Source organism: Orbicella faveolata, unplaced genomic scaffold, assembly GCF_042242905.1.
Source record: "Orbicella faveolata isolate gen_17 unplaced genomic scaffold, um_ofav_v1 contig_3, whole genome shotgun sequence".
Lineage (NCBI taxonomy): Eukaryota > Metazoa > Cnidaria > Anthozoa > Scleractinia > Merulinidae > Orbicella > Orbicella faveolata.
The window spans coordinates 3,238,577-3,252,612 of record NW_028301558.1 but is presented as its reverse complement, the minus strand read 5'-3'; the positions used below and the strand labels follow the sequence as shown (position 1 = coordinate 3,252,612).

The following is a 14,036-nucleotide window of genomic DNA, read 5'->3' as shown; positions in this document are numbered from 1 at the left end:
GTTGCCCGCGCGTGCTAATTTTTTGAACACAATCCACAATTGACGTGAAGTTTATATGAAATAATTCATATTTGAACTGCGGTTGTAGATGAAAGTGAAGAATGATCATCGCAGTTAATTTTCCAATTTAAGCAATTGGAAAGAAGAAGCCTGAAAAAATCAGGGCTTAAACGGGATTCGAACCCGTGACCTCCGCGATACCGGTGCGATGCTCTACCAGCTGAGCTATGAAGCCACACATTGGGAGCGAGGTCAATTAATTGAGTTCATATCTTCCCGTGAGGAGTGAAATGACGTGAAGTTTATACGAAATAATTCATATATGAACTGCGGTTGTAGATGAAAGTGAAGAATGATCATCGCAGTTAATTTTCCAATTTAAGCAATTGGAAAGAAGGAGCCTGAAAAAATCTACAACCGCAGTTCATATATGAATTATTTCATATAAACTTCACGTCATTTCACTCCTCACGGGAAGATATGAACTCAATTAATTGACCTCGCTCCCAATGTGTGGCTTCATAGCTCAGCTGGTAGAGCATCGCACCGGTATCGCGGAGGTCACGGGTTCGAATCCCGTTGAAGCCCTCATTTTTTCAGGCTTCTTTCCAATTGCTTAAATTGGAAAATTAACTGCGATGATCATTCTTCACTTACAATCCACAATTGTTACACTTGGTCAACTGACGTGAACCGTGGAGCATCCAGCATTCCATTTCTGAACCAGGCTCGAGTGTTCGCCATTATTTTTTCCCTTTCACTCAACATGTAATGATGTTTGTTTAAGTCCACTTACAAGTTACACGCGTGTACTTTGAACGCCCCTTAATTCAGCCTACGATAACTGAGATGAAAGAACAAGCTTAGCTTACCTGGAGATCGTTTATTTGTCGTTTGAATTCGTCAAAATCAGCATCAAAATCCATCTTGCGATAATCCAGCAAGTCGTATGGTTTCTTCTTCATTGTTGTAACAATTAAAACAAACTTGTTCCAAAGTTGCTCCATGCCTTCAATCCGCGACTCTCCGAGACACGAAAACGCTTTCATCGTGTCCAGCATATCAATAATCTTGTTAAGCCGGCGAGAAAATGTGTTACTTTTGCCAAAAATGTACATTTCACTGAATTCGAACTGCCTTTCTTCGAGGTTCTGCTCAAGTCGCTGCTTCGTCTTTTGGAAGCATCTCTGATACTCCTCGTTCAATCGGATGCAGTGCTTCAGTTTCTCAACGAGTTCCTCTTGTTGATATTCCCACACTGTTTTGTAGCCGTGTTCTGTGATGTAGTTTTTGCAAGCGGTGATCATTTGATTTGTGACCTGAGACGGGGCAGAGTTTCTGTTACATTTACATGTAGTATGCCCTAAATTCTTATGAGAAAATAGCTAGGCACCGAGGGAACTAGGGAATTACTGTGCCCTTAACTTACATACATTTGTTATTGGTAAACTGAGAGAATAAACTGCCAAAGAATACATTAAAGTTAGTGTAACGCTTATTTCTCACTTACGTAAAAGATTAGGAAACACAAAGGAAAAAAAAAGTTTCAACAACTTTAAATTTGCAAATTCAAGGAGTTTCAAGGTGCTTACGAACACTGTAAGCTGCTGTGGTGATTGCGTGATTGGCAGCGGGAAGTACAGTACTCTTACAGGTGGTTAATTGTCCTCTTGAAGTCAATATTAAGACGAATCATCCGTCCCTTAGAAAAACTGAAATTCCAACATTCTGATAGCCTCTTACGGGCGTTCAGTTAGTTGGGACGTAGCGCCAAAATCGGCGAAACCCCCTCTCCCCCACCCATTTTTTTCTTTCGCCATTTTGCGCTGCTCTACAAATGACCGAGTGCCTGGAAGACTGGTTAACAGTCTAACAAAACGTCAGCCTGGTAGGCCCAGTCCTGAAGAAGGGCTACCCTCAAAAATTAGCTTTTCAAATTTCCGAAAACAGTCTCTTATACACTTACCTTGACAAACAAGGCTGTCATCCTTTCAGATGTGTTGTAATACCTTGAGTAACTGTTAATCATGCGGATAGCATTTATAAGGCCTGGAATCCCGTCCATCATACCAACCTAACATTACACAGGTATAAATGTTCATACTTAGTACGAAAATCCAAGACAAAAAGCAAAGCCACAACTTGGCTAGAGAGTTTTTCACTTGAGCGTTGAATGTAATTCGCGTTTGAATTGGTTTTGTATTACTTCGGTAAGCGATCGGCTTAAAAAAAACTCGCGCCATTTTGTCAGTGTGTCATCCAATCGATCAAAACCAATGGTGACTCGCTCACACACATTTTCCCGCGATTCGTGTCAGCGACGCGACATGTAATTGGTTCAAGTTTTGATTGGTTCACTGCCTTGTCTGTGTCCCTTGCGATTGGTTAGAGAAATTACTTCAAGTGATTTAATTCGTTTTACAAAACTCAAGTGAAAACTATTCTAAATGGCAACATATGTAGTGCTATGTTGGACCACAGATTGATGTTACTTACTGGATCACTGTTGTAGAGTGGGTCACAAAATTTCTCTAGGGTATAAAGGAACTTCACATTGTCTTTAGCTTCATTGGCGTAATCAGTTATTCTGCTGTCAATGTCTCGCCATGTCTGCCGAAAAGAAAACAAAAAGTAAGTTTTGAACAGCAATATTTTAAATTAATGTGTATTATACATTGTATGGAGCTTTAGCAATGACGACAACGACACCGAGGAAGACGCCTAGTAAAAAATGAACTTACTTTTGAACTTCAATTGCTGCAGCTGTGTTGATCTGTTCACTACGCCTATCAGTCAAAGAGCGCTCAGGCTAATACATGCTAGCGTTCAATTCCAAAGGGAGATACGGAAAATCAGTCGTTACGGTTCACGTTCTCCAAAATACGCAGAACTTGGTCATTTCACGTTGTTGTTTTGCAGATGACGGGTGAGAAATGTACCAAGATTCAAAACGCACGTGCATAACCATTGTTCTGCTCATTAAACCTTTTCTTTGGTGACGTTCTTGTTCGCGTCGTCGTCTTGGTTTGCTGAAGCTCCCCTGTAACGTTTTCCAGCAGTGATTGAATTTTCGATTCTCTATATTTTTTGATGAGAATCAAGGGCCTAGTTAGCCTCCTGCACAGACGCTCTTTAGGCTCGTCACGCAATCTGAAGATTATGTGAAAAACCCTAAGAGCGTCTATGCAGGAGGCCAGAGGTCCGTTTCTCGAAAGCCCCGGGACCTTTTTGGGCCCGCAAAACCATTTTTAGTTAATCTGTATCTAAAAGCAGAGAGGTGTATGCGCCTGAAACTTCTTGTATGAAGGAAACCTCTGTTCATATTACGAATATGTGAATAAAACAGCTCTGTAATCATGAGGTTTGAGATTTTACTACGACTTTCCGGATGTGAAAACTTTTCGGGACCTTCGAGAAACGGGCCCCAGGGCCGGGTCAGCTTTGAACTCTCTCGAAGTCGGATTAAATACTGAGATGGACTAACAGCAGGAGCTGCAGGCACTTCGAGTAACAAACCTTCAAGAGTTTTGACTTGGCTGCATGAAGAACTCCAACCACTGCTTTACATTCCGTGCCTTTGATCTGATCCAAGAGAGAATTAAACTTGGCCATTCTTTTCTTCCAGTGATCAAGTTCTGCTTTTGGCCCAACATCATCAGCCTCCTTTCTCATTTGTTCGCTTTCTGCCAAAACCTAAAAGAACAAACAATCATGAGCAGGTACAATGAACAATGCATTGTATGTCTGACAACAGCAGACAGTCTAGACAACACAACCTGCCAAGAGCAAAAGGCCTGCTCCGCCCCTAGATGTGAACCTTCTGAGTACATTTTCGTAACAGTTGAGAAATCAGGGCCACTGTTGTCCTTATTCTACAACCAAATTTCTGTCCTAGTTTTCACTTCTAAAAAGGGTGACCAAAGCATATATCTTTAATCTCGTTCCCAGAGGCTGTGATTCTGTTGGTCTATACCAACAAATTGAGACCTCTGGAAGAAATCGGAGGGTGAACCAGCATTAGTCACGGCGGTTACGCTCTCTACGCATTTTTAGAAACCGTTATTGAACTAGAACACATGCACACAGTCAAAACAAGACCAAGATTTTCTGGTTCCAGTTTTGTTATTTCCCCCAGAGCGTCAGGCATTCGGTCTCTGTTGATTGAAAATGTGTGTCATCTAAAGATGCGATTGATTCATTGTAAGTCTGCCCATAGGCCTAACTGCTAGTGTCAGTTGCATGAGGTGCCTAGGGGTACTTCCACACATCACTGGATGAGATGTTAGTCCATCACAGGTTATTGGTTGTCTAACATTAATTGCCACTACCCAATGTTTATCAAGTTAGTATATTTAAAAATAGATGAGTAACCAGGATAAGACATTTGGAAAAATAGAAAAACGATCTCTGGTTAAAAATTTGTTTAAAACGAGCTTTCGACTACCAGTCTGTAGTCTTTAACGAGTAATAGATAGAAAGCGCGAACGTTAAAATATATGCTAAGAAAAGTGTGAAAAAACAAAATTATAATAAAAACAATAAAAATGCTTGTGTGCGAGTAAAAATGCTAATGTGAAGTTCAAAATAAAATTGAATATTGTCTTGGTAATTGTTTCGCATTATTGTTAGCATGGTTCGTAATTGCTGTGTGCCAGGAATCCAAAGTTTTTCTAACACGGAAATTTCCCTTGTCAATCACGCGTGCATTGTCAAAGTTACGTACAATCCATTCTTTTTTCCTTCTAAAAATGTGTGTATTGTGCATGTGTTACCTGTTCAATCTGTTTGATCCACGCTGTGACAATCTCTTCAATTTGCTCCAGCGTCTCGCTGGAACTAGCAGCTGCTATGTAATCATTAGGGGAGCTTATTCTTGTCAAGTCAACACTGTCGCATTCCTTGAGTGTCACTGCATCATCTAAACTGGCCTGTGCACTACTAAGGATACCTGACAGAATTCAAATGAACAAACTATTTTATAATAAAATTCAGTTTAACATCAGTTACTGCATCTTTCAATTTAACATGTGAACTCCCCTCAATCAACAATTTCATATTTTGCTGCCACCAAACATCTTGGCAGACCTCTCAGGAAACAGAAGTTTACTTCAGTGGGTTCAAAAGATCATGTGTGTTGTAACTAGTAGGTTTTGATCCGTTTTTTTCTTGAGGTTCATTAGTTCACATCCTAAAAATGACTGACAGCAGCCAAAAACATAATCACGAGTTAAGTTTTGAACTTAAAAATTTGCATGTTATTAATTCACCTACCATACCATAACTTGGTAAAAAAAATTAGTTTCTTTCAGACTTGACCCAAAATTTGTTACCCTATTCCCTTTAACGATACTGATTATAATATTAACTTACCAACAAAATTTTCTAATTGGTTCATGAAGCCTTGACGCACTCCCGATCCATGTTTGTCCGACAGCTCACCCCAGTTGGAACTCTTAGACAGGGCAGGAATGTAGATATCAGCAAGAAGTCTTTCAACAGAATGCAGGACTCCAACACCCCGAGTGTCCAACAGACCAAATGTTGTTTCCTAAGAGGAAAGACGGGAGCAATTCCAATCAAAATAATTTATTAAAATCATCCTTTTTTTGTTTTACACCATCTACATTTATTGCAACCAAGCACACTTTTTTGTTCATTATTTTTATCAGCTAGTATAGCAAGGTATTAATAATAAAAATGTCTTTTAAACTTTGTTAGCTACTTTAACATGGCTTGTTAACTAGTGTAAATTATAATTACCTGATTAATGTTGGCCAAAGTAAGAGCTTTTGATGGATTGATTTTGATAAAGAACACACACGCTCCAGCTAGCTGCATGTCCCTTGTATCTGTAATAAAAACTTTGGGTTTGGTCTTGATGTTGGCTGCCTGTGCACCACCAGGACCGAGTCTTACATGTTCAACTGCAAAAAAGAGCAATACATGAATACAAGTTAAGGGAACACCAAAGGATGTTATTTGTACATGTTCAGTGTACATGTACATAATATATTTATCTCGTAGACTTATTAACAAAATTATTATTGATTCAGTAATCCAAATATCATTTAAAACTTTACTTAGACTGGGATTCTTTAACTTTTTAGCCTTTTGGGATTTTTTTAAATTGGAATAATAAATTATTATTATATATTGTTGATCAGTCTCATTGAGTTTGCAATGGATTACAGGTCTATAACAAAACCATGAATTAATAATAAACTGATTCCAAGGAGACCCATTTTGTGAGGAACAAGACAAGAGTAATATTATATATAACTTTTGCATGTGCATCTATGCCAACTCTTATGGACTGCACCTCTCTGGGAGTCTCCCAGACACACCCCTGTACAGACCAAATCTCCCAGTCTCCTCTACCGGTCACCAAATCCCCACATATCAAGGAAAGAGGCTTCTGTGTGTATTTTCACATTTATTTTGGCTGACTCTAGGCAATGTTGGGGACGTTTATTATGTTTTTGTGTTTAATCAGTGAAACTCAATCATGTGCACTGCATTGCTGGGAGTTGAGAAGAGGTAAAATTGGCAACATCACAGATTCCAACTCCTTCAGGTTAGCATCTCTGCCTGTGTATTAGATACAAGTCATATATATACATGTAAACCTTGAAGCCCCCAACATAACCTTCGGTTTCCCCTTTTCCTGACTGCAAACCTTGAAATGACTCTAGAAAAGTACCTGCATCTGGTAAGTTTTCAACTTCTTGAAAGTAAAATACAATCCTTGAAAGACCATCTGCCTTGAAAAAGTCTTCCATGGTTTCGATCTACACAAAGATGATCAAGATTGTTTAAGAAGAAAATAAAATAATAAATTTTATGAACATCAAGTTATATAGTGTATAATAAGCATTAAAATTTTATATTTTGTGTATGATAAGTACTGTATTTCCAATTCAACTTATAATACCAAGCCTGCAAATAATTTTTGTCTATAGGCAGGTCATTTGTCAGGACAAAGACAAGTTTTGACCTGACAAAAAGCCAGTCTGGTCGGACAAAAAAAATTGTTTGTCATTAGAAATTAAAAAGAGACATTTGAGACATTTTGGTATTTCAGTGTAGACTCTTCGCCAAAATATTGGTTGCAAATTCAAATAGCTTAAAAGTCATCTGAGTGTAAAATCGCTACTAGCACCAGCAAGGGGACCTATACATTGCGTCTGGTATAAATTTACCTGTTGAAAATTGACAAATTTACAAATGTTTATACCCCTAGTCACACAAGCGTTTCCAATGCAACAAGTTTCCCATGACGTCTAGGGACTGAAAGGGAAAAGGGATGAAACAATCTCCCGCATGGACAGCTTGTCAGTATAAAACCTCACAATAACATTCAGAGACTTGAAAATTGGCTGAAATGAGTTCTTCGACTTTTTCTGAAAGCAAGTTTCCTGTGAAAGCTTTCGGGGTCAATTGAATAAAAAATTTGCGTAATTATTTAAAATGTGGAATCGGCGGCAGTCGTGACTATAAAGCGTGACCAATTTGTACATTCACGCTTTTCACAAAAACATGTCTGTGGTACGGAAACTACATTTCAACCACACTGGCAGACGTAAAAAAACTATAAAAGGTTAAAAATTAAACTGAGTTTTGATCATACGGACTAGAAAAACATTTGGTTATGTTTTAGAGGTTTTAAAGTTTTTGAAAGCGATTGCATTCACATAAACGAAACATGAGTATTTGGGCTGTGTACTCAATTTCCATAATATCTTTAATCAGGTCAATGTATTACAACTGAAACTTAATTCCACAACACTTGGTGGTAACAAACAATGAGTAATTACATAAGACCTCAGTTCTAAGTAGTTTTTCAGACGAACGTAATTCAGACTAAATGGGGCTTCACGATCTTTCACAACGCCACTGCAAAATGCGTAAATTAACACACAGGAATAGTGGCGCTGTTGTGATGTGTTGACAATTCGACATAACATTTGAGACGGCGCACTGCGCATGATAAAATTCTCAGAATTAGAATAAAACAAAACCGATAACAATGCTTTTTTGCGTAGCATTGTGTGGCAGTATAACAAAATAACTTGTCCCATATTTGGCCACAAATTTCCAGTTAAAATATTTTTCATTTTAGCAGAAATGCCCGGTCAGAGTGTCTGACCAGGCTAATTAGTTTTTACCTGTCAAAACCTCAAATTTACCGGACAATTGTCCAATGACCGACTGGCTTGAATACACTCATGCAATTTATGAGCCGGCCACCTAGTGTAAAAATGGCCGAACTGTCAATCCAGGTTGGGAAATTTTAGGAGAAAGTACATGTGTACACATAAAGTAAGATTAGACCTTTACTGCACTGGACTTTGAGTGGTCTGGGTTGAAGACCTGGCCAGAGTCAATAGTGCTGTCTTCATTACTTTCATGGCCCCTGGATGAGGAGAAGTTCTGCCGGCACTGGTATTTGGAGGGATGTATCTTTAGACTACTGATGTGGTTCTAAATTATGTACCAAGGTATGTGTGGGGTGCAAGTTAGAGTGTACAGCAACCGCACGAATGTACATGTAATTTTTTGAACAAAGTCATGAAATATTTTGTAACATCAGGTTATATAGCTATCCCTTATTTACATGTAGGTCATAGTCTTACCTGGGAGTAATAATATTCTACTTTAGGGTTAAGGTTAGGGTTAGGGCATTAAGACTGGTTTTCACTAGTGATGGAGTCATAGTCGGAGTCATAGTCAGAGTCATAATCAGAAGCGTAGAGCAATATGATCTAATGAAAATCAAACTGACAGAGTCAGAAGCAGAACACCGCTTCCACTTATGACTCCATCACTCGTGATCTAGTTAAAACTGCATAGTCGGAGTCGCAAACAGAAGGAGAGGAATAAACCAAACACAATGTTCAATTCTGGACCTTGTGACTGGTTGGTTCTTCCGCTTCTGCTTCCAACTCTGCCAATCTAATTTTCACTGGATCACACACGACGGAGTAGTAAACTGAATCAGAAGTAAGGAAATGTTCTGATTCTTCTGACTCTGATTCTGTCGAGCTTATGACTCTGCTTACAACTCCAACTTTTGATTTTCGATTTTCACAAGGCCATAACCTCTCATACGGCTCCAACAATGATTCCAACTACGACTCTGTCGCTAGTGAAAACCAGCCGTTAGCCTTTGCACAAGCCACACTGGCAATAATTTATTGGCAATTGGCCTTCATTTTATAATGTGTTTAGTATTAATTTTTAAGTACACTGTAAATGTAAATGAATTAATATTCAATATAATTGTTGTTGTTGTTGATTTGATGTTAGCCATTGCGTAAAGATACCATCAATTACATGAAATATTACAAAAAAGAAAATGCTTACAGACCTGAGTCCCTTCCAGCAAGGACTCTGTGACTTCATCATTTGTTAGTCCAAGAGTATTAGCAACTGTGCTTATCAAATAGTCATGTCTGAAGTCAATCATGGATCGCTTTGCTTCACGTTCTTCTCTGGCTTTTTGCTAAGGTGGGAACATACAGTGTACAGAACTATACATCAGGTTTCTTAGATTGCAAGAAAGGTATCCTGTCACCCAACCACCCTCTCACCCCCTTTCACAAGTCCCTAGAGTTAATGTACAGTTCCAGAAAAAAACACATACATGTACACACCTGATGGAAGCTCACTAGAAATTCCGAGGAGGTTGGATTCGCAGATGTCAAAATTTTTAAAAGGGCAGTTTGATGCTTAACTGGAAATTCCAGAGGGGCCAGTGGAGCTGTTCAAACCAAAAATACCTTCCCTGGGGATATGGTCCATGGTGTCTCAGCATGCTCCTATCCCAAGGCATTTGAATAATTGATGTGCCCTGGTTAAGGGAGAGGGGGGGGGGGGGGCAGTAGGAATTTGACATCCAATTCTGACCTCAGATCACAGCCTTTTTGCAAGCTACAGTTGTATGCAACTTGGAAAGTTGACAACAAATCATGGCCATTTGCCAAGCTACAACTTGGAAAATGTATTTTCTGACCACATGCCATAACCATTTGCCGAGCTACAAAACTCGGAAAATTTGGTTCATGGCCATCAATTTACTGTCCCAAGCTAAATGTACAAAATATTCATTTCCAACAGCGCAGGCTCAGTTGCAAGCAGGTCTAAATCATAGCACCCAAACTGTAGCTGCCAAATTCATGCACACTTCCTTTGAATCTAACAACTGACTTTGTACATACACTCATGATGTAATGAATGCCCCTGCTGTGGGGAGGCCAAATTATTGGTGAAGATGCATGGTTGTCCCAAACAATCTCCACATAGACTGGATTAGGATTATGTTAAGCCTGGTTCACACTAGTGACATAACAACATAACGACACGGTCACGAACGACATAAAAAGGACGTTATCTTGAGGTAAAAAAGACGTTATGTTTGTAGTGTGAACATGTAGACGTAATGACATATTAGCAACATAACAGCATGAACATAAAGACAAAGATAAAACTGATCTTTTCGCTATGTCGTTATGTCGATGTTGTTATGTCGCTAGTGTGAACCAGGCTTTACACTTTGTGAATGAAATAAAAACAAAACTAGTTTTTATTTCCACCATGTAGTGTCATGTTCAAGAAAGTTGTTTCTCTTACTTGTGCCACATGACTGTTTTAAGACGACATAACATTATTTGTTTCCATAGTAGTCGTTTAGGAAAAACCGGAATATTGCTGACAAAATAACACACTTTCAGCTGTACAAACAGTCCCCATAAAATCGGTGTATACGACGTGTATTAAGTCATACAGTGGCTTCGCTTTAAGACATTGGCATAAATTTGAGAAAAACCAAACCATATCGACAACAGAAAAAAAAAGATAGCTTAAAACCATGATCAAAAAATTCCTTGTCAAGCCAAATTCATAAACTTTACAGCCATCACTACAAATGGGATATGGATCGCAATGGGTTTTTCTTTTTTTTTCTTTTAATTACGATGTTTTAATATTCTGACTACGCTTATCTTGTCTACAAGATAGAATCCGTAGAATATGATTGACAAAAAAGATATATCTATATACCACTAGAACCTGGAGAGCAAGTAGGCTTATGGCGATGAAGTTTATTTGCAGTTCGTTTTCACAGCTTTGAGCGGCGCACAAAATTTAATGTCAGCATTACGCATCCATCAAATGCTAAAACATACAACATAGTAGCAGGCTATTTTATCTATCAAGACAAGTCCCAAGACACAACGACAGGATTTTCAAAATAAGCTAAAAGGAAAAACACATTCCTGCAGCACCAAGACCGTCATGATCGAGTAGCGTGACATGCTAAACCTCAAGAAGTCATGAAAGTTTTGGCGCGCTTGCAGTCGTTACTAACCTGTTTTTCTTTTATTGATTCGCCTGGACCCAAAGCCTGTAACCTTGAAGCCTTTTTCTGCTCTCGTTCAGCCGTCGAAGGTTTTTGCTGCTTACGGGAGCGATGCCTTCCTCCTCGGCTATGGGGAGCTGGATTAACACTCGAAGAAGGCTGATCCGCCATAATGGTTCGAGAAGATTTTTTTGTTGTCGTTTCAAAATCGCACTTCACGAGTTTTTCCAAATCATTGTAGTTTCCCTTGATAAGTTTTTCGGTTAAATGTCTTCAATACGTTCACAAGTTGCCTCAAATTAATCCTGACGTTTCGTTTCCAGTGTCTGGTTTGGTCATTTCAAGTTCACTTCTGCGGCTGACTTCTAATTTCCATGGAAGCAGTGTTGAACCCTCATAAACAAAATTAATCATGCATGAAGGGCTCTGATTGGTCCGAAAAATGATTAGCCCTCAATCACAAAACGGTGATGAAAAGATGCAATGAAGGGTAAGACAAAACCCTCATTTTGATTTTCGCTGTTTTTGTTAGGTCACAAAAACAATCAGTAAACTATAAATTATGAGGTTAAGTGGCGATATAAAAGAACTTTCTTATTAGTACAAATGTCGAAGAAACCAGAGTTAGAGGCGGGACTCTGCAGCTGGTTGAAGGGCCTTTGGTTGAAAGGCCTCTGCAGCTGGTTTTCTAAGTATAAAGGGCAGCTTTTGGAGCCCCGTGCCCAAGTTGATGATGTAAAGCCTCTTGTAGTCTCAGTAGTCTTGAATGAGATAAATCCGAACATTCTGATTGGTCAGAATTTTGTCATGCCCGGGGTGTACTCCCTTATATGTACGGCCCCAAAGGGTATAGGTCATAGATGGGGTACTGATTTTGGCCATTTTGGTAATCATGAATAGGGTATGGCTTTTGCCTTCTAGTCTCGATATGGGTATGCTTTTAAAAAGAGGCTATTTTTTCATCATGATCGAAAAGACGGTCAAAAAAGCCCCTCACAAATTATGTTTTTAAAACATTGGTCTGAACTAAGGAACTAATTGTAAGGCAGGTCTGAAACAAGGTGTTGCCGCCGCATGGCCGCATTTAATTATTTTGTTATTTTTTTTTCCGTTTCTACGCGCATTCTTCCCGTCATCATCGCATCCTTTTCGTTTATCTCGCTTTCACGTAATCAATATTCTGCTAGGTTTTTTTCGCATAATTTCGTTTTGTTTCAGTCCTTTTTTGTATGCGTTTTTCTAGTCTATTTGATGTGCATTTCCATCGCGACGTTACAGTCATCTTGTTTCAATTCACCGTCTTCCCCGCTTTCCTCTACCGTGTTCCTAGCCGTCCTAGTTATACGACGTTTTTAAGTATCGTCTACCTTTGCTTGGTTCGTTATTTCTGTTTCTTTTTATTGCATTCGTTCATAACTAGTAATTCATTTTGTTTGTAGCAACCGCTCGCTTTCCATCGCTTTCATCGCGTTCATCGTTTTCACCGTTTAAGTTGTACATTTCGTGCCTTCGATTAAAGCATACTAGTGTAGGATGTTGGACGTTTGACTACAATACAGGGGTCAGGTAATAAATAGGTAATCGAATTTTTGGTCAGGTCATAAATAGGGTAGGGAAAATCGCAGATTTTGGTCATAAATGGGGTAAGGGTTTTGGGAAGCGGGCAACACACCCTTATCCAATTTTTCTGGGAATACCCCCCCCCCCCACCCCCCCGCACCCCCACGCCGGATCGTGGCTTGAGTGCCATATTATAAACTACCTACTAACCTGCATTGCTTTGTTGATCGAGCCACACAGTGGGGAATATTCCGGCCAGGAATATTATTGGCTCTCGATTGTTTTTGTATGGACCGTACTATCTCGATATCGGGCTAATATATATTCCCCAGCACGTGCTTGTTTGTTTGTTTGTTTGGTTTTTTGTTTGTTTGCCCTGTTTACATTCAAGATCGAGATATTAATAGTTTGGAAATTCAAACAATAAATTGGAGAAACAGAATGGACTGGTTTTGAGCTAAAACCCGCACTACTATTCCGTAGATCTTTTAAAAAAATTTGGCTTCGGGTCCGTATTGAGTTACAGGAATTTCGAGAAAGAGGCCCCTGGCCTCACACAACAAGCTCGTACGGCAATGGACGGTCAGCACACTCACGTGGTTGTAAAAAATGTCGAGAAAACTATCCAATAAAAGAAGATCTTCAAGTTTCAACAAAGGAGAACCAGCCACTGATACTGGATTCACACTGAGTAGAAATTTTCAATTGAGTGTCGTAAAGCCTCGTCTGGGAACGCAGACGCTGTGTAAAATCGAAACCAAGGTACCGTAGAATTCCGAAAATAACGGCCCCCGTCACTTTCGGATTTAGCAGCCAAAAGGGGCCTCTGCTGTCGGGTAGCCGTAACTTTCGGATGGTTAAAAAGCGTCTGTACGGTAACAGAACTAGTCGTCTCAGACAAAGCAGACGCGCAACACATGAAATTAAATATGTTCCTAACTACCCACATAATTAAACCAAAGCGGACTGTATAAACAAAAATCGCCCCTAGCGTTGGTACTGTAGGCCGAACGTATAATGGTCGCAATCAGTGGCGGATCCAGACCTTGAGCTAAGGGGGAGGGGGGGGGGGGGCTTTTCTTCCTTCAGCGACTGTTTTTTTTTACCCAAAATAAGGGGG

At 39.5% G+C, this 14,036-nt stretch overlaps 1 protein-coding gene across 1 annotated transcript in view; it reads right to left on the bottom strand.

The window, feature by feature from the left end:
* Positions 1 to 11,752, bottom strand: part of LOC110040581 (dynein axonemal heavy chain 5-like) — a 54,147-nt gene extending 42,395 nt beyond the window's left edge. Inside the window, exons 1-10 of the mRNA XM_020745831.2 lie at positions 11,366 to 11,752; positions 9,368 to 9,502; positions 6,701 to 6,788; positions 5,761 to 5,924; positions 5,371 to 5,548; positions 4,773 to 4,948; positions 3,517 to 3,693; positions 2,497 to 2,610; positions 1,967 to 2,074; positions 873 to 1,319 (exon numbers count right to left, since the gene is read on the bottom strand). Coding sequence (XP_020601490.2) covers positions 873 to 1,319; positions 1,967 to 2,074; positions 2,497 to 2,610; positions 3,517 to 3,693; positions 4,773 to 4,948; positions 5,371 to 5,548; positions 5,761 to 5,924; positions 6,701 to 6,788; positions 9,368 to 9,502; positions 11,366 to 11,527 — 1,749 coding nt within the window. The 5' untranslated portion in view covers positions 11,528 to 11,752. The remainder of the gene's footprint in view (positions 1 to 872; positions 1,320 to 1,966; positions 2,075 to 2,496; positions 2,611 to 3,516; positions 3,694 to 4,772; positions 4,949 to 5,370; positions 5,549 to 5,760; positions 5,925 to 6,700; positions 6,789 to 9,367; positions 9,503 to 11,365) is intronic.
* Positions 11,753 to 14,036: the final 2,284 nt, after the last annotated feature.